General features: G+C 50.1%; 12 protein-coding genes across 12 annotated transcripts; 6 read left to right on the plus strand and 6 right to left on the minus strand.

Annotated features, from left to right (window-relative positions):
- Positions 1–932: 932 nt before the first annotated feature.
- On the plus strand, positions 933–2,956 carry COCMIDRAFT_41364 (uncharacterized protein; the record flags this gene model as incomplete). Its single annotated transcript, XM_007695002.1, has 4 exons — positions 933–1,238; positions 1,324–1,736; positions 1,838–2,568; positions 2,658–2,956. The coding sequence occupies 4 exons, from the start codon at positions 933–935 to the stop codon at positions 2,954–2,956; spliced, it is 1,749 nt and encodes a 582-aa protein (XP_007693192.1).
- Positions 2,957–3,963: 1,007 nt separating this feature from the next.
- Positions 3,964–4,949, minus strand: COCMIDRAFT_109230 (uncharacterized protein; the record flags this gene model as incomplete). The annotated part of the gene is made up of 2 exons (XM_007695003.1): positions 3,964–4,228; positions 4,312–4,949. 2 exons carry the CDS (start codon positions 4,947–4,949, stop codon positions 3,964–3,966), a joined length of 903 nt encoding a protein of 300 aa, XP_007693193.1.
- Positions 4,950–5,777: 828 nt separating this feature from the next.
- Positions 5,778–6,587, plus strand: COCMIDRAFT_109222 (uncharacterized protein; the record flags this gene model as incomplete). The annotated part of the gene is made up of 1 exon (XM_007695004.1): positions 5,778–6,587. The coding sequence occupies one exon, from the start codon at positions 5,778–5,780 to the stop codon at positions 6,585–6,587; it is 810 nt and encodes a 269-aa protein (XP_007693194.1).
- Positions 6,588–6,927: 340 nt separating this feature from the next.
- On the minus strand, positions 6,928–9,476 carry COCMIDRAFT_9813 (uncharacterized protein; the record flags this gene model as incomplete). Its single annotated transcript, XM_007695005.1, has 6 exons — positions 6,928–7,504; positions 7,563–7,760; positions 7,816–8,507; positions 8,570–8,650; positions 8,716–9,217; positions 9,283–9,476. 6 exons carry the CDS (start codon positions 9,474–9,476, stop codon positions 6,928–6,930), a joined length of 2,244 nt encoding a protein of 747 aa, XP_007693195.1.
- A 475-nt stretch (positions 9,477–9,951) lies between these two features.
- Positions 9,952–11,334, minus strand: COCMIDRAFT_9814 (carbohydrate-binding module family 6 protein; the record flags this gene model as incomplete). The annotated part of the gene is made up of 1 exon (XM_007695006.1): positions 9,952–11,334. One exon carries the CDS (start codon positions 11,332–11,334, stop codon positions 9,952–9,954), a length of 1,383 nt encoding a protein of 460 aa, XP_007693196.1.
- A 1,186-nt stretch (positions 11,335–12,520) lies between these two features.
- Positions 12,521–14,099, minus strand: COCMIDRAFT_109223 (uncharacterized protein; the record flags this gene model as incomplete). The annotated part of the gene is made up of 3 exons (XM_007695007.1): positions 12,521–13,657; positions 13,845–13,882; positions 13,973–14,099. 3 exons carry the CDS (start codon positions 14,097–14,099, stop codon positions 12,521–12,523), a joined length of 1,302 nt encoding a protein of 433 aa, XP_007693197.1.
- Positions 14,100–14,760: 661 nt separating this feature from the next.
- Positions 14,761–15,990, plus strand: COCMIDRAFT_41369 (uncharacterized protein; the record flags this gene model as incomplete). Its single annotated transcript, XM_007695008.1, has 3 exons — positions 14,761–15,219; positions 15,272–15,817; positions 15,871–15,990. 3 exons carry the CDS (start codon positions 14,761–14,763, stop codon positions 15,988–15,990), a joined length of 1,125 nt encoding a protein of 374 aa, XP_007693198.1.
- A 359-nt stretch (positions 15,991–16,349) lies between these two features.
- On the minus strand, positions 16,350–18,359 carry COCMIDRAFT_9817 (uncharacterized protein; the record flags this gene model as incomplete). Its single annotated transcript, XM_007695009.1, has 7 exons — positions 16,350–16,618; positions 16,685–16,774; positions 16,843–17,074; positions 17,184–17,484; positions 17,569–17,929; positions 18,024–18,105; positions 18,198–18,359. The coding sequence occupies 7 exons, from the start codon at positions 18,357–18,359 to the stop codon at positions 16,350–16,352; spliced, it is 1,497 nt and encodes a 498-aa protein (XP_007693199.1).
- A 473-nt stretch (positions 18,360–18,832) lies between these two features.
- On the plus strand, positions 18,833–19,561 carry COCMIDRAFT_109215 (uncharacterized protein; the record flags this gene model as incomplete). The annotated part of the gene is made up of 1 exon (XM_007695010.1): positions 18,833–19,561. One exon carries the CDS (start codon positions 18,833–18,835, stop codon positions 19,559–19,561), a length of 729 nt encoding a protein of 242 aa, XP_007693200.1.
- A 472-nt stretch (positions 19,562–20,033) lies between these two features.
- COCMIDRAFT_109226 (uncharacterized protein) lies at positions 20,034–20,393 on the plus strand (the record flags this gene model as incomplete). Its single annotated transcript, XM_007695011.1, has 2 exons — positions 20,034–20,178; positions 20,218–20,393. 2 exons carry the CDS (start codon positions 20,034–20,036, stop codon positions 20,391–20,393), a joined length of 321 nt encoding a protein of 106 aa, XP_007693201.1.
- Positions 20,394–21,086: 693 nt separating this feature from the next.
- COCMIDRAFT_109208 (uncharacterized protein) lies at positions 21,087–23,770 on the plus strand (the record flags this gene model as incomplete). The annotated part of the gene is made up of 6 exons (XM_007695012.1): positions 21,087–21,160; positions 21,233–21,618; positions 21,685–21,770; positions 21,845–22,482; positions 22,539–22,709; positions 22,771–23,770. The coding sequence occupies 6 exons, from the start codon at positions 21,087–21,089 to the stop codon at positions 23,768–23,770; spliced, it is 2,355 nt and encodes a 784-aa protein (XP_007693202.1).
- A 108-nt stretch (positions 23,771–23,878) lies between these two features.
- On the minus strand, positions 23,879–25,508 carry COCMIDRAFT_30756 (uncharacterized protein; the record flags this gene model as incomplete). The annotated part of the gene is made up of 4 exons (XM_007695013.1): positions 23,879–24,159; positions 24,220–24,793; positions 24,867–25,156; positions 25,238–25,508. 4 exons carry the CDS (start codon positions 25,506–25,508, stop codon positions 23,879–23,881), a joined length of 1,416 nt encoding a protein of 471 aa, XP_007693203.1.
- Positions 25,509–25,974: the final 466 nt, after the last annotated feature.

The following is a 25,974-nucleotide window of genomic DNA, read 5'->3' on the forward strand; positions in this document are numbered from 1 at the left end:
GTGGTCTGTGTGTTTTTGTTTTCGTGAGTGAGACGTGTTCAAATTAGCTACTTTACCAGCTTCTAGCTCTATAGCGCGTGGGCTGCACGACTTAGCACTAGTTGNAATCGATTTCTTGGGATGGATTTGTATATAATGAGCTAAAATTACACCTATTCTGAAAAACTCGAAGTTGGTGTTGTATGCTAAAGGTGAGAGCTATTCTTATAATTACTAGTAAGCTATCTATAAGAATCTAGTAGCTATCTAGCGCTAGTTTAATCTAGTTAAGTTAATAATGTAAAAGTAGAGTATTATAGATAATAATATCTATAACTTTAATAAAACTAGCTTTATAATAAGTAAGATTTTATTATAGTTAACGTATTCCACCACCAAGAGTGCCAGTCGGTCAACGTATTCTCGTCTCCCAAGTGATCCACTCATCATGTTGATGTATAATCAAGGAGAAGAAGTATGCAATAATTGACAAGAAACATTTATGGTCACAGTATGAAGTGCATTGAAAGCCAGCGTGGACTCGTTCTTGTAGATAAAATTGGCCGCAATGCCATTATTAGGTTTCGGGAATAGTGGTGTTAACGCGAGAGAACGGAATTAACGGGCTTACAGACTTAACGGCGCATGAATCAGGGTCGGCTTCATCGTACGACCACTCAATAGAGTGGAAAACGATCGTCCAGAGCTACAAACAAAAGAGAGTTGACATGCACCTACTTTGATATTTTCTTCTGAACACTATCACCGAGCGTTACCTCCGTATCACGTGTGAATGTAGCCTTGGCACAATTAGATCTCGTTTCCTCGTTCTATCTTTGTACCTTAACCTGTCTATATAAACTAATCGCAGACCGATCGCTTCGTAGTTGCATATCGAAAGTCCACAGAGCCTCACAGCAAGTCGGAACAGTCTAGCAATACGAAAATCACACATGACTAAATCAACAGACCCACCACGCTTGCAAGGGAATGGCAAGCTGAACGGGTTCGCAGAGAAACCTTACCAGGCAGAGCCTAACATTGAAAATCAAGCTACTGAGTCGAAAAGACTATCCACTATATCATCCTCGACTGCTAATGGCAGTGGAAAACCAGAAACACTGGAAGACCACAGTTCAGCTGCTGAAGAGAAAGCTGCAGATGAGCCGGCAAAAGCTGTTGAATATCCAAAGGACCTCCAATTGTTCTTGATCATGCTCGCGCTTTTGCTCAGTATTACTCTCTGCGCTCTAGATCAGGTAAGTTCTGCTGGCACAAGTCCTTCATACAGATTCGTTCTTTGCCAATGCATCATACGCCAATACGCTGACATCCTCCATCCAGACCATTGTTGCAACTGCCATCCCAAAAATCACCGACCGCTTCGGCAGAATCCAGGACATCTCATGGTACGGTTCTGCGTATTTTTTGACGCTCGGAGCGTTTCAGTCTCAGTGGGGCAAAGTATTCAAATTCTTCCCACTGAAAGCCAGTTTCTTGGCCGCGATATTGATCTTCGAAGTTGGGAGCTTAATCAGCGCCGTTGCCCAGAACTCGACTACTGTCATTGTTGGACGTGCCTTTGCTGGCCTCGGTGCCTCGGGTGTAGCGCCTGGAGGATACACGATTTCTGCCTTTTCTTCCGAGCCTGCGAAAAGAGCTACCTATACCGGGCTCATTGGAATGACTTACGGCATTGCCGCGGTCGCTAGACCACTTATTGGTGGAGGACTTACAGATGGGGTATCTTGGAGATGGTAGATAAAGGCGCTTTCACTCTTTGTCTTTCTTACAAAACAAATGGCTGTTTTCACATCAACTTCAGTTATAACAGAAGCTCATCCCATGTCAAAAATAGGTGCTTTTACATCAACCTTCCAATTGGCGGTCTGGTCGCGGCCGTCATCTTGACAACTTTCAAGACTTCTTCAACCGCTCCGCGAGTGCGAGCTACACATAAGGAGAAGATTCTACAAATGGACTTCCCAGGGACCGCACTTTTGATGGGCGCATCAGTCTGCCTACTTCTAGCTCTTCAGTACGGTGGAGTGACTCATCCTTGGAAGTCTAGTCTCGTCATCGGCTTACTCGTCGGCTTCTGTCTCATGGTCATTGCACTCATCGTCGTAGAAATATGGCAAGGTGAGCGAGCCATGCTGACACCACGTCTCATGCGACAAAGAACCGTCTGGGTCAACGCTGTATGGGGTTTCTTCTTTGCCGGCGCGTACTTCATCATGCTCTACTACCTGCCCATCTACTTCCAAAGCGTCGACAACCGTAGTGCGATTGGCTCTGGCGTGCGCAACATTCCTCTCATCGCCTTGTTCAGTGTCTCCACGTTTGCTTCTGGTAAAGCCGTCTCGAAGACGGGTATCGCCGCCCCATTCCTGCTGGCCAGCTCCGTGGTTGTGACCATCTCCACCGGTTTGTTGTACACTTTTGATATCGGAACACCGACAGGCAAATGGGTTGGATACCAGATGTCGGCGGGCTTTGGATACGGCATGGGCCTCCAGATCCCGCTCATCATTGCGCAGGCTTTCGCTGCGCCAACCGATATTGCTCCTGTAACCTCCATAATCATCTGTAAGTCTTCTCCCGCTTAATTCTAGGAGATGCTGTCGTCTCTGTTTGATCTCTTACACTCTGAAGCTAACTGTATCTCTTGGGAACAGTCGCTCGATCTATTGGTTCTACATTCATGATTGCAGCTGGACAGTCCGGCTTCGATAACCAGCTCTTGCGCCGGCTTCATCGTACCGCACCAAATGTCGAACAATCTCTAGTCATATCTACAGGTGCTACAGCCCTGCGTCAGGTTTTCCACGGAGCCGAGCTAGACGGCGTCGTCCATGCGTACGCCTGGGGTATCAAGGTTGCCTTCGCAATTACTATCGCATCCTGTGGCATCAGTGCCATCGTCAGCTTGGCCACAAAATGGGATAATACAAATGAAAAGAAGGCCAATACTTGAAGAGGTTACTTAGAGCATGATTGTGATAATCTTGTTCAGTTCTTCCCGTTGAAGCTATTGACTTTGTACTTGGACCGCTCCAAAACTATTGTGCCACTCCGCCATCTTGCCAATGCTCCAGTTGTGGTCCTCTCGCATGTGGAATACAGTTAACCTTCCAAAGCTATCTTCCGCCTCCCCTCAACATCGAGGCATTCCCTTCTACATTTCTGTTCTTTTTTGTTACATAGCAAGATTGAGTCGCATTTACTAAATGCCAGCTGAAGCAGGCTAATTTTAATCATTCACTTATTCCGAATCGTGATAGTAATTTATAATAACTCTTGGAAACAACAATACACGGCAATTCCTTATAAGAAGAAGTGTAATAGTGTTGTAATGAATACTAGAAAGGATTCTCTCACTAGATACAACCCTAGATATTTGGAAAACTACCAGAGATCTGTATAGGTAATATTATTACTACAGAGTAAGACTACTTACCATAGTATATAGCTAACTAAGAGAAATATAGATCTAAATTCTTTGTATTTCTATCTCTACTGACTCTAAATCAGACGATACGAAACAAGTATTGATATTGAATTGTGTATAATATTAGAGAAAAAATGGAAATATAAGTGTAGCTATAGAAATTTAGATTTGGAGTATATTAAAAGTGGGTTATAAAAATATTATAAGACATTGAAAGCTATAGTATTGACTAGCATTAGTTTCTTGACTCTAAATTTCTCTTATAGCTAAAGGATAATAATTATCCTATATCGCTAGAAGTTATGAATAATATCTAGCCTATGATTTTAAATTAAATGTTTATAGTATATAATCCTACTATAGAACACTTTGACTCGTAGTATGTATCTAGATTTGAAATTAATAAGAATAATATGTAGAGTTTATTATAGGGATAAAAGTGTAGAGATGTATATTCTATATTACCTCTACATAGGCTATAGCTTTTCGAATCTCGACAGAATAGAAGACATCCTTTATTTATTTAGTCTTGCTTATGGTCGTTCTACATTTTCAGCAACTCGAAGTACATCTGCCTGCGAGCTCCGTAGCATATGCTGTAGCCAAGTTGGAAAGCCACGCGCACCTGAAAGCAAGGAAAGAGTTCTAGGCAAAATGACCTGGCCGCTTTTGCCGCCAAGGATTTGAGCGACAATGGCATCAGCAACGTCCCCTGGCTCTAGCACAGCATCTGTGAACTGGCCCGTCTGTATCAAGGGCTCTATCAGTGGTGTCCGAACCCACGTCGGATGTATGATACTATTGCTAAAGTCAACATAATTCGCTCTAGTTGATCCGCGCTTCAAAAAGCACACATCTACTCTAGACTGAAGATATCTTACCTGGTTCGAACGTTAGGCGCGTTGTAACGATATTTGAGCTCCTGCCCTAGGCCTTCGTGGAACGTAAGGGCAGCAGCCTTGGTGCAGCAGTAGTCTGTATTGCTTGCGATGGCGATAAAGGATGCCACACTGGCGATAGTGACGATATGGCCGTGGTTCGTCCTGATCATAGATGGCAAGAACTCTCTGACGAGGAAGAAATGAGCGACTATGTTGACATCAAACGTCCGGCGGATCTCATCGTCAGTACTGTCGAGAATGGTTTTGGCATAGCCAATGCCAGCATTATTCACGAGGACCGTGGGATCGCCGACCTGCTTGCGGATTTCCTTTCCCACATGCTTGATATCCTCGTTCGATGTGATGTCCATTTTGAAGAACCATACATTGGAAGGTAGCGGTGTTTTGGGAGGCCGTAGGTCCACAACGACAACCTTGACGCTGCGCTTTGCGAGCTTTCGCGCCACAAGCTCTCCTAGCCCGCTGGAGCCGCCGGTAATAAGCACAATCTCCTTGCACCAGTCCCATTGGATCCGAGAAGAGTTCCCCAATGCGTAGTTGTTCAGAGAGTTGTTGATGAGATATAAGAGACCGATGCCGCCTAGTACACTGGCAGCTGCTCCTGCCGGGAACGGCATGGTTTCGATGAAAGACAAGACCCGTTGCTGGATGTCTTCTGGGAGAAGATTGACCAACTTTTGAACGCTCATTGTGACTTGGAATTCTCGGTCAAGAAAAGGTCCTGAGCCTGATTAAGAAGAATGATGGGTGTCGGGACAAAAAGAGAGAGAAAGAAAATTGAGGTGAATCAGAGAATGCTAGTTGATGAGGGTCCTATGGGAAGTTGGCAAATACCAATTAAATAGTTTTGCATCCAGGGACTAGAGATAGTGCGAACAAGAGATATCTGCAGAATGCGCACCGAGGCTGACGATCCTTAGCTTCGGCCTATGTGTTCTCCTCAGCCGACCGCGATGTAAGGCTGACGCCGCTCCGAGCTAAATACGCTAGTCCCCAGATCCGACGGGCCCACAGCCCCGCATTATCGGCTAGACGGAGAGATTTACATGTTGGCAATTCCCGAGCTTCGGCTCTTTTGCTCTCCTCTGCCGGGACACTTCCACCTTGATTTCGTCTGACAATCACAACCGAGGCTGCCGACAAGGGAACATGGTAGGGGATAATCCGTGTTGTCAGCCAAGTTCTCCTATTTATAGGGTGGATATTTTTCTCATCTAGCCCAGCTGAGGCGATTACTACTGTGCTTTCTTTCTCCTTTCTGTGACTGCGCGCCTGTATAAGTCACTTCTTTACTTTCTGCAAAATTATTCAATATTGAGACGATCCTAACTATGCCGGCCGCTCGGGAGGACCTTAAAATCAAGAGCTCCCGGGGTGACCTAAAGATCGCCCTCTCCATCTTCACAAACCAACATGTTCCCCAAGCACCTACACCCGTGATCGTCATGGGCCATGGCATTGGCGCTGTTAAAGGTGCTGGCCTACCGCAGTTTGCAACAGCTTTCGCCGAGCAAGGGTACGCAGCAGTCGTGTTCGACTATCTGCACTGGGGCCAAAGCGACGGTGAACCCAGGGGAGACTTGGTCGTGTCTCGTGAGCTGCAGGATTTCAAGGATGTTATCGCATGGGTGCGTTTGCAGCCAGAAAGGTTCGACAACCAACGCATTGTGGCCTGGGGATCAAGTTTCGGTGGCATGCATGTCACTGCGCTAATGGCGCAGGATCATGATCTGAGAGCCGGTATCGCGCAGTGTCCTTGTGTTGACGGCACAGCATCCTCCTTGATGTTGCCACTTGTCTACTCTCTGCGACTTGGATTGACGGCAATGGCAGACGCGATCGGGAGCCTATTTGGCGCCAAGCCCATCTATGTGAACCTGACCGGTGATGACACTCCAGGCGCTCCGCTCTCGCTCATGAGAGGACCAGAAGCTGTGAGCGGGTTCAAAAACATCGAACCAATAGATGGCACTACCCTTTCCAACGCTATCACGGCGCGCTCCGTACTTCAGGTGTTGGCAATCCGTCCTGTACGACACATCCATAAGAGCACAAAGCCTTACCTTCTTGTACTCCCTACTTGGGATCATCAGGCGTCTCTCACTGCGGCTGAGAGGGCAGTGCAAGAGGCACCATTAGGCGAGGCATTGAGGGTTGAAGGAGGACATTTTGACCTGTATCCAAACGCACCAGCATACCAGAGAAACCTTGCAGGCCAGCTCCAATTCTTGAAGAGGGTGTTCAGCTCGGAGTAAAGGTCGAAACAAGCACCAAGGGCAGTGTAACTCCAGTATGTTAAAGATGTCCATTGAACATACTCACCGACAGCACCACGTGTTGAGAGCCTGGATGCTTGACTCATTGGACGTTGGCTGAATTGTTCAACTTATGTGGTCCGAAGTGAAATCAGAGCCGACTCTTCAATCACAGCCGTGCTAGAAAAAGACAAACTCCTCAAAAATCAACAAGTATCCCGTTGTGACGAACATGGTAGTGTGCCAGGATTGACCAATCAACTCTTCAAGAACCGGCAATGCTCACTAGATGATGAATTGGCTCTGGCACAACACGTTGTCCTTCACGAAGGAATACGCGTTATTCCACTTCAAAGTCCGCCAATATCAGTCCAAAAGGCATCGCCGAGCTATCATCAGTTTCCTGCGGAGCGTGTATACACTCTTGCCACGATGCAAAGGATTGATGATCCACGGTTGCAGTTGCTCTGCTCGGCGCCTGTCGTTTTTGAGAACACGATGACGGGGTGTCGTGCATGACGAGGTCGTGGTTGTGACTGTGCTTGGACACCTCAGATTCGAGCCAGGCCCGCATGTCATTTTCACCGGCGACCTTCCCCTCACGTATACATTGGTCGATCACTGACACTACCCGCAAGTACTGGCTTGGGGAATGCGTCAAAAACTCTGGCCAGGCAGAAAGTGAGGATATGGCGCTCGTCTGCTGAACCATGCGTGCCACCTGCTCGACAGCCTGTTCGATGAGACCTACGCCGTTATACTGAGGAGATAATAATTTCATGGTCTCCCGCAGAGCTGATGTAGTCTCTTCCTTAGCGCCAGTGCCTTTTGGTCGTTCTGCGCCGAAATTAGCGGTGCTGGCGTTGAGCCGCATATTGATTACTTGAAGTGCAAATGGCATGGCAACGCATGCAAGACTACAAAATGAATTGGATGTCAGAGATACGCCAAATCAATGTTGGGATTAGGACTTACACTCCGACAGGCAACCACCTAGCCAGTCGCCTCTGGACTAGTTCCTCGAGAAGTGAAGTCGTACTTGACATTGAGTTTTGCAGTGCATTTCGCAGCTTGGATACTTCGTCTGAGTACGCCACAGTGTCTATTTCTCGAGTGAATGCCAGTGAGACGCAGCATTGAAGCCTGTAGTTGTCAAGGGACGCCTTGGCGTAACTTTCCCATCATTAGAATCTGCCATCAACGTGGGAGTAGAAGAGTAGACACGTACTGATAGTAAATATACAATAGGTTTGTATGGAGTACTACGGACTTGTCGAGCTCACCAATACTATCCTTCTCACTGGATCCATTTACGCATGTGTCGGCAAATGGTGGGTGAATGCTGGTGGCTCTAGCGAACCAGGATTCTAGATTCCTTTCATATTGAGAGAAATTTGTACCTACCCCTAGTTCCAAGTTTCTCCTCGATCTCATAGAGTCCTGATGACGGGCTACAAGGGGAAGGATATCGGTCAAGATGATGTTAAGGTCCATGAATGTCTCAAATATTTCTAGGAGTTTCTTTTTGCTGGCCGCTGAGTAAACGCAGGATCTGAACATTTCGTCGGCAAGATCTGTTCTGTTCAATGGTTTGGCAGTCTCAAAGTTGTAGTCGTCTCGAGTTATCTGCTGGTCATAATGTGCACAAAGAGGAGAGATGCGGTCCGCTATGACGCAGCACCACCAAAGGCGCCGAAGGGCCTGCGGATTTGTATCTTGGGCATCAGTTACCTGTGTTGGTGATTGTGCAGAATCTATCAGACAATCTGCGTTTATGCTTCTGGCATGTTGTATAGCTAGTCCAAGCCAAGTTCGAAATGGATTGAGGAGCAAGTTGTCTTGTGGTACCCAGGCCATCAGCAACAGGGCGGTCTGTGCTAAGTAAAGCGGTGATGTCTCGGTATTCATGTCATAAAGAAGCTTTGGTGATGGAAAATGTTGTCAGTGTCTCAATTTTGACGTCACAGTCGTCGGCACTATACCTTCACTTTCCGGTAGAAAGCTGCCCTAGCAGAGAGAAGATCGGGATATCCTAAACCCCTGATGATGGACAGTGGGACGAACTGTAAGAAGGATTAGTCGCTGAACACCTTTTGGCCGGGTCCCTGGGGCCTATTCATATACATACAGTGCACGAACTGAAGAGCATAGCCTGAAAGACCAGAAGCGGCATAGCTGGAACCGAAGTTGCAAGAACCCCATTCCGACGGTAGGCTTCCCAAAACTCACCCTCATCAATGAGAGGCATGAACGGATGCACGTACAAGAAGTATTGCTGAACAAAGTCGTCAATGAATTGCTGCATGGGGATATGTAGGCATCCCTGAAGTTCAAGAAAGTTCAAGTCCTCGGCAGGGATCATATGAATATTGCCAATGGCGAGGAACGGGAAATGTGAGTACAGAACAGTCGATCTAGCTACAGGTTTTGGAGCCTCCGAGCACTCGTCATAGTAGGGGATTGATGACGGCTGCACATTGAGAGGAGAAAAACTGGGATCATTGCTGATGTTGTAGTTACCGCCCAGAATTCCTGCTCCACAGTCTGGGCTAGAGTTGGAGGAATTCGATGCCGCAGGCTGGGCCTCCGCATTCTGTTGAGATCGCTTTCGCTGCCAGCTCAAGGTCGACCTGCAAGAACAAACTCAGTTCTTCACGATTCGCCCAAGTATGCCCAGACAAAGGTGTATACATACAGCCTGGAGGCTCTTGAGACGACAAGACATTTCTGACTATTCATGCGGCAATTGGTGCAAGGTTGGCTGGCCTTTGCTACATCGCAACGGACCTTGCGCGAACGGCATGAAAGGCAGGCTTTCGCAGCCCTCGCTTCTCTAGGCTCCGACACGGATGCGGTCGAATCTTCAGCTCCATGTGCTTTGTGCGCCATTTGAGTGATATATTACCATATAGGTGTAAAGATTGATGAGTTAAGACGCGTCTTCTCAATTCTTCGAGTCTCTAGCCTCTCAAAGGTTATTCTCCGAAGCTCCCCACAGGATAGCCGAGGTAGTATCCAGGTGCCAACAAGCTTATACTGAAATTAGTTAGCATAGCAAATCCACTACCCTACTAATTCGTGCGAGCGGCCAAACCATTTATCCGCTCCTAGGGTGGTAGCTAGTAGTGGAAGCTAGTATAACGTGCTCTACCAGTAAGCTCTGCACACCACCAAACTTGATGCGACGCTTTTCAATGGCGCACGAATTGCCTCGAGCAACCTTTCCCAGCTCTCTTACTTGACCAACATCAGCAAGTCAGTATAAGAGAAAATAATCACATCCAGGCAGCAATGCACTAGGAAAAAACATTCTAGCATATCTTATACGAGGTTACTGATTGTACGGATACTACTAAAAAATTAGCTACTGTGCAAATTTCCACCAATTGAAGTTGAAAAGGTTGCCGCTGCCGCTCCCAGTGAACCGTAAATACAAATCTTGAGTGCCCGTAGCGCCGCTAACAGGGCAGGTGACCGTAGTCCAGGTCTGCCAACCGCCCGTTCCAGAAACAGTACATGTGCCGACAAGGGTACCAGTCGTACTGCCCAGACGCAGCTCAATCTTGCCACCACTGGCCGCCGACGCGACTCTTGCACTGAAGGACTTGGCTCCGGTGCCAAATGAGACACCCTTGACTTTGATGTAGTCTCCATTGTTGATGGACGTTACGTCGATTCCGCCTTCGTTGCAAACTTCGGTTTCTACACCCGACTCCCAGGCGATCGTTTCAGCCTCCTGTTGCACGTAGGGGTTTAGGGTACCGATTTGAGGCGGGCCGCTCGTTGTCATTGTAAGAGTAGGGATAGTACCGTCGGCATTGTATACGAAGCGCTCTACGCAGACGGATCGTGTGTAACCGCTTCCCCCAGGAAGGGCACCGTTGTGGTAGAAAAAGTACGAGTTTCCTTTGAAATCGACGACGCCAGGATGGTTTGTGAAGCTCGCACCCGCCGTTGCCATGACTAGTCCGCGATAGGTCCAGGGCCCAGTGGGACTAGTGCTAGTGGAGTAACGAATATCCTCGGAGCAGCAGTTGGCTGCGTAGATCATGTAGTAAAGTCCGCCGCGCTTGTAGAACCAGGGTCCTTCCTCGTATGCAGTGGCCCTTGTGCCCTTACTCCGAGGACCAAATCCAGCAGTTGTGAGCTGAACTTGGTTGACACCTCCGCTGTAGGATATCATGTCTTGGTTGAGCTTTACATAGGAGAGACCCGGATTTCCCCAGTACAGGTATGCCTGGCCATTGTCGTCTATGTAGACAGTCGGATCGATCTCGTTGTTATCAACCAATGGCTTACCGATCGCGTCACGGTATGGTCCGGTGATGTTGTCGGCAACGCCTACGCCAATAGCCATGCTTCCAGTGGTGCGCCGCATTGGGGCGTAGAAGTAAAACTTTCCGTTTCGTTGGATAATCTGCCCAGCCCATGCGTTTGCATTTGTCCAGCTGAAAGTTTTCAAACTCATTGGCGACCCGTGATCCTGCCAATTTGCCATGTCCGCCGTCGAGTAGAGGTGCCAGTCCTTCATATTGAACGTTGTAGATCCGTCTTCGTCATGGCCAGTAACGACGTAGACACGGTCATTGTAGACAAGGGGTGATGGGTCCGTAGTGTAGATGGTTTGGACGATAGGATTGTCGGCTCTCACTACCCCAAACCCGTTGAGTAGTGTGCCGCGATACAGCACAGTGGGAAGCAAGGCAGCAAGGCCCCCAAACAAGGTCCTAGCGTTTGAAGCTACCATGATGTAACGGTAAGTAGAGTGGCGATGATGGTGTAAATCGAATTGGCACGTCAAACCAAAAGGGGATTGACTATAAAAGGATCCAATACAACATACTCAGACGTTGCTGTCCTATATATAGGGCGAAATTTGCTTACCTGCTACTCTAAAAAAGTTCCTCCGTCGTAATATGAGATCAGCGCACTAGTCGTATTTGCACGATCTCCAGAGTAAGCAGTGCATCGTTTCTTCCGCTCGCAGGGTCCCTCTTTCGTCACTTGACGGTTTGAACGCTGATGGCTGTTTCCAAGAGATGCAAAGGATGTTTTTAAATGAAGCATTTTGAGGACATTCGGGGTTGTTCTTGCGATAGACGTGGAATAGACATGTTTGATAGTTTTTCCCGGCGGGGGGCCACGCTCCCGAGACAGTCGTTGGGTGGCAGCGTTTCAGGTATGGTTACAATACGAACCCCGCAAATCTCGCGTGGACATCGGAGATTGCAGCCTGGTCATAGCTTTAATATTCCGATACATTGTTAAGAATAATAATCCACAAATCACAATTTGCGGATAGAGATGAAGAGTGCTTCCGTATATACAAAACTCTCCCGTGTGGACATACCCCTCTCAACGCTGGCAGTCTAAATCCGGCAGTTGACTGAAAGCTGTATTGGACAGTATTTCCTCAAGGTTAATGGTAGGATTGCGCCCATTGGATGTCAACGAGCATTAGCGCACACACACTCCTGACGCGTATTCATCGATGAGCCTGTTTGCAATGAATCATTGTGTAGCTGGTGTGAGTGGCTTTGATTTTTGGTTTCCTGAAAGCCATGGTATACCGCTATTTGCAGAGGCAGACAAAGACTGTTGGAGTGGTTGTGATGGATACTCCGGTGTAGTCGGGAGAAGACGTAGATGAGAGGGCTACATGTTCACAATAACAATGGAGAAGCAATCGGTGCCCAAGTTGCTTGAAACGGCAGAGTTTGTTGAATAGTTTGAATATCGGAGAATAGATTAGGCAGTAGTCTTTGCTACGAGACTGTTGCGTCTCGCGCTGTCGTACGACAAACTAGAGTGTTTGTGTTGCTAGAGTGCTTACATGGAATTTACATGGCGTGCATGTGACTGGTGAAGAGAAAAAAAAGGGGGATTGCAAGGTCGCTGGAGAGAGAAGACAAGAAGATATAAGGATGAGCAGTCTAGATGTGAGTCTTGTTCAAGCCCTTTGTGAAAAGAGGGCTCTGGCGGACGCGCTCCCAGTCGTGCAACATAATGGTGTTTGCTGTGCAGTCGCGAACCTCTGCGCCTCCGCGCTTAATCACCTCATCTTCGTAAGCAGTGATGGCGGCAGTCTGGTCATGGCCAGCGCGTATTCTGGTGATGGCATCACACAACTTTCCTGCGTCTGTGACCGAGTGGTTGAGCCCCTGTCCACGCTGGTACGTCATGGGGTGAACAGCGTCGCCGACCATGGTGACGCGTCCATTGTGATTGTCCCAGCGATGACCATGCAAGCTAGGATCCCACTCGGTAAGGCCAAGATACCATACGGGTGTGTCGTCGGGGGTCCATTCCAGGGCGCTCTTCCAGGGGTCGCAAAACTGTTTGGCAAGTTCCTTTTGCTGGGCGAGGCGTTGAGCGCTCGTCCAGTGCTTGGTGGCCTCTTGCTCTTCCAAGCTGCTGGGCCATGAGATGTAGAAGAAGAAGGTCCACGACGAGGGGTCATTTGCATGCGGGGCATGTTGCATGCCGAAAAAGGCAAAGTAGTTGTTGGGGTGGGCAGAGGCCAGGTAGAGGGGGTGAAAGGACCTCAGGTGAAGAGCCTGGTCGGCGGTGAAGGTGGACTGAACAAAGGTGGCGGCATAGGGGATGTGGTTGATGGCACCCAGCTGGGGGCCAAGCAGAATGCTGCGGGTAGCAGAGTGAGCACCGTCGGCGCCGACGAGGATGGAGCCCGTGGCAGTGGAACCGTCGGCGAAGTGGGCGGTGACGGAGCGGCCATGTGGGGGGTATGAGATGGCGTGCAGCGAAAGGTTGTAGCGGATGTCGACGCCGTGGGACAGGAGCTGACGCAGCTTGCTCCGTCGCAGGCGGTAGAAGGGCCCAAAGGTGATGGCGGCGACGAGCTCGCCCGTGTCACCACGGAGCCACTTGAGGGTGTCGAGGGGTTTGGTGGGCTGGTTGGGGTCGACCTGGAGGCTCTGGACGTGCTGCTCCCACCAGCCACGTGGCATGAGGCTCTGCAGCACCGGGGCCGCCCAATGCAGGCCCATGTTCCAGTCGCGATCGCCATGAGCAGCGCTGGTCTTTTCGAAGACGGTGCATGCGATGCCGGCCTGGTGGGCGCTGTCAGCACTAATGAACTGCTGGGGTGGACTACTTGTACCTATATGCTCGGGCATATACTATCCATGTGCAGTACTAGTAATACAGTCCCGCAGCAACACGAGGCTGTGGTTCCGAACACGGCCAGTACTACACACATGTGTGTGTATACACATAACAATCACGTGCTGTACGTACCTTGGAGAGGCCTTGGGCAAGCGCCAGACCCGTTATTCCTGCGAATCAGTAAGAAGAGGCGCTTTTACATGTACATGTGGCGTGCTGCTGTCGCTGCACAGCCGTTGAGGCGGCGTCATGAGGCGTACCAGCACCAATTATAAGGACTCGGTTGTGCGCATCGCTGTGTGCTTGTGCTGCTGCTGCTGCTGCTGCTGCTGTTGCTTCTGCTTCTGCGTCCGCTGCTGTAGTGCCGCCGGAATATGCTTCCCCCATGATCTCGTCTGATGATGTCGCCCAAAAGATAAGTAGTACGTCTCGTCCAATTCGCAGCGGTTCCAGAAGGACGAGAATAAACTTCTGCACCGGCGGCGGCAAGTTCCACCCCAAGGCCATCAGGCCACCCGCCCTGCCTGCAACAGCCGCGCGGACCGAATGCAATCACGCCCATCAACCCCCCGTCGTCTTGTTAACTAAGTATTGCATGCCGCGGCTAACAATATGCGCACGGCGTCTGTTGGCCTGCCCTTCACCCACTCAGGCGCGCCGGAGTCTCTCTCCGCCGCAGGATCGCCCCGGGGGGTTTTCTACGCCAATCCGGACCCTCGTCCTCCATCGTCCAGCGCTCGACACACACACCCACACACACACCCCCCATGTCCCACGCCTCGGCCAAAGACACGACAGTTCATGAGCAGCAAAACGGACCAATGCCATTGCTTTGCATCAAGTGCATTTCCCTCGACTCGACTCGACTCGAGCACCACGACACGACAAACACGCCCCCCTGCTGCTCAATTGACTAGCCATACTCCCGACTACCGCCTTTACTAATATGTAACCACACCCCTCGGCCCGCCATTTCCCACGACACACACACGCACACACTTTCCCTCTCTGCCCAACACCAACCCGCCCTCCCCTTCTCCCTTTGTCAATGGCCCCGTCCAGCCCGCACAAGCCTGCGCAGGCTGCCGGCATCCATCTCCACCCTCAAGACAGCGCCATGCACTTGCAAGACACGCCCCATCCCCCGCAAACTGCCCCTGCCTCACCCTACCCCACGTCACACACGTCCGACGCCGTGACAGACGGCGACGACGAAGGCCTAGCAGGCTCGTCGTCGGACTCGGGCTTCGACAGCGGCAGCCTCTTGGGCGATGGCACCGACTCGCTCGCCTCGTCCATCCTCAACCACCGCATGGAGAACGGCCGCCAGTATCATGCCTACCGCGACGGCGCATACTGGGGCCCCAACGACGAGCTGGCCAAGGAGATTCTCGACTTTGCCCACCACATGTACCTCCTGACGCTCGACCAGAAACTGCACCTGGCCCCTCTGCACAATCCCCAGGCCATCCTCGACTGCGGCACCGGCACCGGCATATGGGCCATTGTGAGCACCACACCACACGCGCCCTTTGCCTGAACCCCACTAACGCAATCAGGACATGGCAGACCAGTATCCCTCGGCCACCGTCACCGGCACTGATCTCTCTCCTATCCAGCCTGAGTGGGTCCCGCCAAACTGCCACTTTGAAATTGACGATGTTTCCCTAGAATGGACTTTTCCCCCAAACCACTTTGACTTTGTCCACATCCGCGAGCTGTTTGGCTGCATCCCAGACTGGGACTTTTTCTTCGCCCAGGCCTATCGCCACATCAAACCCGGCGGCTGGATCGAGATAGTAGAGCACTCGGTGTGCCCCATTGCCGACGACGATTCCATGAGCCCGGACCACTTTTACCATACCTGGGGAAAGGTCGTGGTCGAGATGGGAGACAAGTTTGGCAAAAGCTTCACCATCTGGGAAGAGAGCGCAGAGAGGATACGGAGGGCCGGCTTCGTCGATGTCACCGTCGTTGACTTCAAGTGGCCAATGAACGGTTGGCCTACGGATAAGAAACTGAAGAACATTGGCCGATGGAACCAGCTGCGTCTCATGGACGGAGTCGAGGGTTTCATGCTGCGGCTACTGACTCAAGTCGGCGGCGTAAGTATTCCACAATAGCAATGCCCTTCCTACTGCCTACTAACCGTGTACAGTGGTCAGTTGTCCGTGCCCAGCTCCACCTAGCTCAGATGCGCAAAGAGCTCAAGAGCTACAAAACCCACGCATACCTTCCCGGAACCGTTGTTTACGCCCGCAAGCCCTTTCGTACCTGAAGAGAGAGCATCGACATGCTCTTACCATGTCCTTGACAACTACTTTTCGCGTATACGATACAACCCAACCACCTGCAAACATGGTAGACGCACAGCCAGTAGTACCTTTTCTAGTGGTATATCCTGGCATCACTGCCATCACTTATATCTGTCAACACCGAGCTTGGCGGTACAATTGCAGCTACCTGGAGCCATTACGAGCACACTGCCTCGGCTTCGGAAAAATCACATGTCGCGTTCAGCGTCCAGTAGACCGCCAACTGGTTCTCGGTGCAGTACAACGCGGCAGTTCAACTTCAGCCTAGATAGGCCCATGTACTGTCTTGATTGATATTGCACCACCTCCCCTAGTAGCTTTTCTAAAGATGAGGGCTAGACTGGATCCCCTTTACTCTGTCTATGTTACAAAATGGCTTTCGCGTACTGGCTTCACACTCGACCCTGTAGTTGGCAAGCACCTTTTCGGGATCGGTATCCTGGAGCTTGGCAATACGGTATTCGGTGGCGTGGAAGGGCTGAGGCAGCGCAGGGTACGAAGCTGCGAGTTGCGGTGGGCTGTACTGGAGTCCCAGAGCGTCGAGCACAAGCGGCGCCAGAGATGCTGAAGACAGAAGGATGCGAGACATTCCTTTCAACCACACGTTAGACCAGTGTCTTTTGTCAAGTAGTGCACACAAGGAATAGAGACACGTACCATGTCCTGTGTATCCGGCATTGATGAACTGATTGCTGCGAGATGGCAGGGCACCGACAAACGGGAAGCCATCTGCGCTTGTTTCGTGGGCTACAACGTATTTTGTCAGCTTCCTGACATGTTCCACATCCTTCTTCTTTGCAAAAAAAAACACTTACCCCCAGTCCAACTGCCCCCTTGCTCAACATCAAACCCCAACTCCGCAACTTTGGGTCCCGGCCAATCCACTACATCCGCCGCCGGCCACGTCTTGTAGAAATCTGGTACACCCGGCGCTTGCTTATCGTCTTCATCGTTCAAAATACTGATTTCAGGGTAATGGCTGAGTAATTGGCGTGCACCGCCTATGATGATGACGTTGTAAGGTGGGGGGAGTTGAAGGTGGTAGTTCTATTATTTTCCCATTATCAGCCATCTCTCATACTTGATAGCATCGGGGGGGGATAGATAGAAAGTAAAAGGGGGAAAGAAGAAAAAAAGAGAGGAAATGTACATTTACCATGCCATCCCAATGCTGCGCCCCCGTCATCTTCACAAATCCCTCTGGCGCCTTGATCGCTGCGATTGCACCTAGCTGCGGTAAGATCAGTCGTTCGAATTCTGGGAGCAGGTGCGACGCCCAGCGGCATGTGGCATGGACTACCGTCTTTGCGCGCAGCGTGCCGCGAGACGTGGTAAGCGTTATGTAGCCGTCACTATTGCGCTCTGAGACGGCGGTGACGGAGGTGTGGGAGTAGAGGCTGAAGTTGGGAGTTGAGAGGAGGATGCGCACGAGGGCGTGGATGAATTTGTACGGCCATCTTCATGCGAGTTAGCCTTTTATTATACCTTCTATCCCGAAGGATACATGCGGCGAGAAAGGGAGGGGCGGGGATGAAGGATACATTTGTCCTGAAGGATGCACAATCGCTTTTAGCGCTCCCTTCATCTGCGTCGCTTCTTGTGCTTCAACCTCATCTTCAATCTTACGACATATCTTTACGATTTCGTTTTCGTCACCATGGTCTTTGCGCATTTCATCCAGCGCATGACTGAGCCGTGTCCACGCTTCGTCCGTCATGGCGGCGTCAAACGTCTCGCCGAGTTTCAAACATACTTCCTTTGTAATACCTTCTGCATCGCACAGTTCCTTGAACGCGGAGAGATGGGCGTGTTCGTGCCGGATTAGATGCATGGCGCCTGCTGCGCCGAAGCGGTCGCGCCATATGGGATATCGAGAGTAAAGATGTGGTCGTAGTTGTCCTCCTATTTTCCCAATCATTTTCCGTTAGTATTCAACTATGGTAGTAGTAGTAGTAGTAGTGGGAGATTTCGATATCACGTGCGTAACCCGACTTACCATTTCGCCCGGTAGCAGCGCCACATACATCGCGTGCTTCTAGGATCGTCACTCGTGGCTGCGTGGAAGCATCTTCTGTGTACTAAACAAAAACGGTGGCCGGCATGTCAGGACAAGGGAGCTTGGAATCACAGCGATTGGGGAACCACCCGTAGGTGTGGATGCGTGACATACTTTGTGGAGCCAATAGGCGGTTGAGACGCCAGCATAGCCACTGCCAATTATCGCGACGTCGGTTTCTTCTGGGAGCGTCTCGCTGGATCGGTAGTCACGCAAGGGCGATTCAGCGGCTTCGATCCAGTATGATTTTGTAGGATTGGGCTTGGGCAGGACCATTGTTGCGTCGTAGTACTGCTAGCACTATTCAATCGTTGGATGGTTTACTAGACAAGAAATTGTAGATTTGGCGTGCAGGCAGGGAAGATGCACGTGGTGCTAGTCTCATTTATCTCAAGACTTCAAAAGAGATGTCCATGAGAGTACTCTTGTACCGGCCGGTGATTGCACCGGTTCACTGTGGGGGGAGATGATGGTCCGATTACCGGCCCGGCATCTGATAAGCAGCGGGGTCTCTTCTCCAAAGCTCGTGCACCACTGTGTTACGAGCTGTGACCGGGTGGCCGGCATCAGATTACTCGGACGCGTAGACTCTTGTTTACAGCATCATTAAATTCGTATTCATCTTGAGTCTGACTTTTCAGTCCCACATTTCAATCCTTCAATTGCTATCCCTCCCTTACCACGTCCTCATCAGCCCCTGCTTACAATAGACAATCAAACAAACGGTGAAAAAGGAGGAAACGAAAAACATGGGTTCACCAAAAAAACATGTAGTCTTCGACGTCGTAGGCACCTGCGTCTCCTTCGACGCCTTCTACGAAGCAATCGACTACACAATCGGCGCCAAACTTCGCCAGCACACCATAACCGCGCAGCACTTCGGCTTTACGTGGCAAACATCCGCAGAAATCGAATTCACCTTCTTCTCCATCCACGGGGGCTACAAGTCCTACAAAGACCTCTTATCTGGCTTCTTCTACCGCACCCTCAGTCTCTGCGGTGTCCAAGATCCCAAATCCATCTTTACGGATGAGGAAAGAGATAAGTGTGTCGAGGGCTATTCGGCGCTCAAAATACGGCCAGGTTGCCCCGAAATGTTCCAGATACTACGGGACAATGGATTCACCATATGGGCACTTACTACCGGCGACGTCAAGCGCGTAAGCGGATATTTTGAGCGTGCAAATTTGCACATGCCGCTTGAGAATCTCGTTAGTTGCGATTCCGTTGGTGTGGCGAAACCCGCGCCCGCAGCGTACCGCGTCATGTGGGATCGGCTGGGCGAAAATGATGTCAAGTGGTTTGCGGCTGGCCACATGTGGGATGTGACTGCGGCGACCAAAGTGGGGTTTCGAGGCGCGTTTACGACGGTGTATGAGAAGGATGCTTGTCTGGATATCTTTACAGAGGCGAAGATTGAGGTTGTGGAGGATAGCATGGTGGGGTTGGCTCGAGCAATTGTGGAGAAGTCAGGGTGAAACATAGCCCGGAAAAGAAAAGAAAAAGGAATTAAATTCGTATGATGCTTGTGCTTGTGTGATTTTATGCAAACGTATACTTCTTGCTCACTTGAATTTACCCCTCAACGACTGCAAAATCTCCTTGCTACCCAGCGGTGAGAATGTTGGCAGTGCTCTCTCACGCCTAGCCTCTCATGACCATCTAGGTACTCAGGTGATCTAAGCGAAACATCTTACTCAACTCAGGTTTTGGATTTTCAGTCATGATTCATACTGTCCCTGCATTACTACAAGCGTTTGAAATTGAAGCTTGACTAAAATAGTAACTATATGGGGTATTGCGTCCGCATAGGCACTAGTGCAAAGGCACTCATCTTTCTTATCAGATCTTCCTTCATCGCAAAATATTTGCCACAACCCAGTTACTCCATGTCCCCAATCGACGTGTGAAAACACTTAAATTTTCTCACTTAGATATTGTTGATAACTAATGTTCAGGCAGCAGCGGAAAGAAGACGATATTGAGTTCATTCCAACCACAGCCGCTAATTTACTGGGTACAAGGCTAGACGATACCCCTCTTCCCTTTATGATCCTCAAACACACTCCCCAAATCATCAACGTCCCATGGAGTTGTCGATGATTTCATCATAATGTCTGGCTACGAGCTCTAGTCGCTTTCTTCCTACCACAACCTACAATGTTTTGTGATCAAGCCTCCAATAGCGGCGCTGCCCGTAAAGGCCCTTTTCCGTACAAGCATCACCTTGTACAGAATCACGCTAAGCTTTTTCGTGTGCTGACTTCCCGTCTCCAGAATTTTCCAGATGCCGTGGAAAAGACCAGCTAGCTGCGCTAATAGAACAAGTACCAGGGCACTCCGTGCCGTGTCTGAGTAAAGGCGGCTTGGTGATCATGGGTCAGCAGTATGTTTGCGCATAGACATTACAATCAGGGAGCACCACATAACAAGGACAACAGCCTCATCATCATGATCGATATCAAAGGGCGCAAGAATCGGCATGGGACGCGCATGTGGTGGGACGACACGGCTGCTAAGAATCTATCGTGGGAGAGTGTGGGGTTGCGGGTCTAGTAAGCAAAACCAAGACAAGGATGGTTAGTTTTAAGACTTGATAAGAGGAGGGGATGCGCGGCTGGCCACAACTGCTACTCGCCCAGGCTTGGAAGTCTTCTCGGCCGCCATCCCTATACGGAAGGGATGGTTGGATTGACAAAACATGTCTCCACCAAAGCCATTGCATGTGCTGATAGCGAAGAGATGGATAACCCTCCCGATCGTCCAAAAGGGTTATCATGACCCCTTGCACCGGTCGTATGTTATCTTCCAATACCACGTTCATGTACAAGGAGATACTACACACCATCGGCACTTGTGCAAATCACGTGCGCATCAAGTACAACCGGGCCGGTTAGAACAGCCAACCATGTCTAACCCACCGTGCCGGCTATAATCACTGACCGTGCCGGTTGCACGACGATCCAACTTCCATTACCCACCTTACTACGCTCCCGGTCTAGCATGGAGCTCGAGAACCCAAGGCCCACCAAGAAGCGTCAATTGGCGGCCGGAGAACGACAACGGGCGGTGCGAGCGTGAGACTACACCCGCCTATTGCCCTATGTTCCCAGCTGCGCCCAGGATTCGCGCTGACTTGCCCTAACTAGTTGTGACGAATGTCGTCGCTTGAAAGAAAAATGTGAGGGCGGCTTGCCATGTAAACGTTGTCGCCATTTACGACGGACATGTGAATTCAACAATGCCTCTGCACCAGCTGCCAAACGCGCACAAGAGCCCATGGCCTCGTCCAAGGAACTCAAGGAGCGCGTGAAGTACATGGAGGCCATTCTCCATCACCATCTTCCGCAACTGCCCTTGGACATCGACACCTTACGGCGCACGTGCGAGTCACTCCCTGCTTGGTCACCTGGGTCCGACCGACATGGCGCGTCTGGCTTGCCCGTAGAAACTACTGCGCACCTGTCAGCTTCTGACAGTCCAGGCATTGAAGACGAGAAGTGCACTGTTGAATATGTTGATGATACTACAGCTCGTATGTTGCCACCGAGCTTCACCGAAGATGCACCACACTGATCCAAAGCTTGTAACTGGTGGGCAGATTACTCTGGTGAATTCTCACATTGGAACTTCTCCATGCACATCAAACGAAACATTGATGAGCTAATCGCCAAATCTAGTGTCCAGGTAGGTGTGAGTGTACCTCTTCATTCATCTTTCTAAACCCACATCACAAAACCACTTGCTCATGGCGTTTTCAGACTTTGGAAGATGTCAAGCGTGTGCCTGATTTCTTCCGCGTTCCTGAACCTGATCCTGGGTCGACGGCCATCTCAGACATTGTTGCCCTCATTCCTCCTCGCCCAGTAGCTACCTTTTTGGTCAACGTATTCTTCAGACATGCTACGAGCTTTTACTACTATGTCGACAAGCATTGGGTTAAAGAAACTCTAGAGGATCTTCAGACAAACTCAGCACGCTTACGTTCAAAACATGTCCCTGCTGCTTGCGTAGTGTTGATGGTACTTGCGGTAAGCACTCAATATGTGCACTTGGAAACATCAAATCCAAACGGCAGACGTGGACGCAGATCTTCAGCCGGCTCCGATGCCCCTGCTAATTGGGAGCTGGACGTCGGCTCCACCTTCTACCGCCAAGTAGCAAAGTCCATTTCTGAACTGATACATGCTGGTTCTCTACTAAGCGTGCAGGCATTTCTTTTACTCGGCTTTTACTCGTTGCCAATTGATGCATCTGGACTGGGCTACATCTACCTGAATCTAGCCGTCAAAGTGGCCATCCAGAACGGTATGCATAGAAGAATCTCGCGGGGCGCTTTCGATGCAAGATCAAAGGAGATTAGGCGGCGCATATGGTGGACGGTGTATTGTATGGAAAGGTCCGTATGCTCGGAGGACGATCGTAATATCTCTGCTTACTTTGGTGCACGTGTAGGAAAATCGGCATATATCATGGCCGCCCCGCATCCATCTCGCGCTCTGACATTGACTGCGATCTTCCAAGCAGTTCCACGCCAAACAGCATCGATGGCGATACTTTCGATGCAACAGGATTACTCGAATCCATCGATCTGACTTGCCAGGCAGAGGCATTCTTGCACCAGATGTTAGTTTTTTCTACGATAAAGCTGTCGCGTACAGATGCATATGGCTAACGGCACTGCCAGCTCCCAACTCCGAACATGTCCAAGACAAGAAGCTTGGCTAATTATGGACCACCTCAAGCAAATGAAGACTAAGTTGCCGCGGCCATGGGCATTTCGCTACCGTGATATATCATCACCTTTGATGGGAGACCGTATAGAGCATTCAGAGTCCCGCGCACGACTTCACGCTCACTTGGAATGTTGTCTGCTACACATGTTTATTGGGCGACCTTTTATTCTGGCCCATCGCCAGGTGCGGAAAGAAGACCCAAAAGACGACAATGCCCCCGAGCATCCAGAAGCAAAACCCGAAGCTCCGGCCGCTCCCCAACATATGCGCTGGAACTTCCTGATTGAAGATTGTATCGCAGCTGCAAATGAAGTCATCGACATCTGTCATGGCATGCAGAGAGGTAGTATGGGCCTCTCAAAAGCATCCTATGCTGAATATAGTGCCTGTCGCGCGTCACTCCTGGTTCTAATCGCGTATAGTATTTGTCGTCGCACCAATGAATTCTCAAGCAACTTACAAAAGGGCCTCAACGCAATACGGGAAATGGCCTCAGTTGGTGACTCCGCGCGTTCAGAGGTATTGCTTCTTGAGACGCTGGAAGCCGCTCTGAATCGGCTCCAGGCATTTGACGCAGACTGCGACCAGAGTGTATCTGACACTGGAGAAGAGATAATCCAGGATGGCTACGAGGGTTTACGCGACTGGTACACTAGAACAGCTGGCGCTATCCGTTCCCGTGCCAGCTCATCAATACCGATGACCGGTGATGGGTCAGGGATAAGGACTCAAGGCGTCCCGCTTTGTCCGCAACCTGCTCCCCATGGAGTAGAAATACCAACAGATTGCGTTCCAGAGAGTCACCCCGTCGACGAGTATCCCTTTAATCTCGACCTGTTCAATATGGACGGCAATATTGCTTTCTTTACCTCGGGTGTCAATAATAACGGCAATGTGGAAAGCGAATTGTTTGAGAATTTGCTGAATGGGGTGCCGAGGCATAGCCTTTAGCCAGCCACACTGAACGAATACGACTCTCCTTTACGCAAGCAATGGTCACTCTTACATGTTGAGCAAATGCATTTCTATTAATCTAGGGTAACTCAAGCAAACGTCCGTCTATAGTCTTGCTGCTAGGGCAGATTGACCTTTTTGAACTCGTTCCCACGTCTCACGCGCCGTGTGCTCTTTCCGCTCAGACCATCTTTCCGGAGTAATGCGATACGGCAAAGGTAAATCGACATTCTCCGCATCTCCAGTGAGAGCCATCACTGCTACTGCTTTCGCCGACAGGAAGATCTGCGGCATACCATGTCCTGTGAAACCAGCGCAAACGTATTGTCCAGGTCGTCCGCAAGCAGGTCCGACATAAGGAAATTCGTCATTAGAATACCCCATGACTGTTGTAACGAACGAATTAGTTCAAGCCATCTAGTCACTATTCGTGCAGTATTACTTACTTCCTGTCCACAAATCTTCCGTGCGAGCAGAGCTTTTCTCCCAAGCAAAAAAATGGCGCTGCATGTACCCATCGTAGTACTCTTTTCCAGCATCAATCAACTTGCTATCATCAACCACGTCAAACCAATCATCTAGATTCTTATAGAAGTCACGCTTTCCGCCTCCCACTACGACACTGCCATCTGGCCGCGGAATCATGTAATCATACTCGTAATCCGATAACCGCATCATGTAGCTGTGCCTGAGCTGCGGTGCATTTGGCGCTGCAATATGTGCGACCATGCCTCTAACCGGCACAATCTTGCCTTTCATCTCAGGAACCAGGGCAGATGTATACCCATTTGTAGCAAAGATCACCGTCTTCGTCTTGACCGTTCCGCGAGGAGTGTCTACTGCCCATTTGAGGCCTTGCGCATCATTTTCGATAGCCTGGACGCTCTCGACAGGCGTAAACGTTTGCAAGTTAACTCCTTGAGACACCGCTCTTTGCAAGAGATGTGTCACCAGACGGTAGGGTGCTAGACGTGCGCCGCTATATGTGTGACATGACAATGCTCCTTTGACACCAGACACCTGTTTAACCGGTCAGCACCAAAAAAAACATATGGCTTATGTCTCCGCAATCATATGTCAACAATGCACGAACCTCTTCGGCTTCACTGCCTGTATAAAACCTTATCATCTTCGCAGTGGAAATACCCGCTTTGCTAATCTTGTCGATACTGGCCTTCATCTTATCCCGTCCTTGGGCGTACTTGCAGATATCCATCACAGTCGTCACTTCAAAGTCGCAGCCAATCTGCTCGCGCTCGACGAGCTCCTTGATAGCGGCGACCTGACGTTGCTCAAACGACGCCACATGCTCTGCGACTGCTGCGCCATAACCGTCTAGCAGACCGGCTGGCCGCAATAGCGGGTCTGGTTTCAAATGTCCACCTGTACATATGCGACACTATTAGCAACTCGCCACAGGGTTGTTCATGTATCTTACTACAATCAAGTATATACGGTACGTACCATTTCGCCCCGTAGCCCCTGAACAAGTCTCGCGCGCCTCGAGAATTACTATCGAGGGAGTCGCTTTACTGATGCGCACGCTTTCTTCCAACAAATGATGTACAATCGATGCGCCGGAATATCCAGCGCCAATGACTACAATGTCTGCCGTAGGGACCAGGTCAGTGGTACTGCGATGACTATCGATTGCAGCAGGCTGTTTCCGCCAATAAGATGGCAGCGAATTCGATACGGGAAATTGACCATCACTCCGTTGAGAAGGAATTGGCATGATGGGCATTGAGGGGTTTGTTAAATTATGGTAATGTCCGGTACCTTGGCTGGCTGCGCAGATATCGTAGCAAGCGATGTACCATGTTGAACTTTAACCGGGTGCGTTGCGCGATGTGATTCGATTGTATTTTTTGCGGGACCGGCCCGGCGTTTGGCAGCAATGTTGCGGGCTCTTGGAGGTCATCAAGCAATTGCCGGTGTGGGTCGAATATTGACAACCTTTACACACTTCGCTTCGGCGATGCTAGTGATCAACAAAGCGATAACGATAGTATTCGGATTGGGATGTGAAGATGACTCGTCGGTAGATTGTAGAGTTCGCACTGCATGTATCGTGCGCAGCGACCGTGCGAGACTTACAGCCAAACGTTTGGGTACTGTCCGTGCGCACCCAATGCAACACTTCAGCCAATGCAACACCCCACCAAAATGCGAGCTCACCAAAAAATGAAGCTTTTAACCAC

The sequence above is a fragment of the Bipolaris oryzae genome (genome assembly GCF_000523455.1).
Source record: "Bipolaris oryzae ATCC 44560 unplaced genomic scaffold scaffold_261, whole genome shotgun sequence".
Lineage (NCBI taxonomy): Eukaryota > Fungi > Ascomycota > Dothideomycetes > Pleosporales > Pleosporaceae > Bipolaris > Bipolaris oryzae.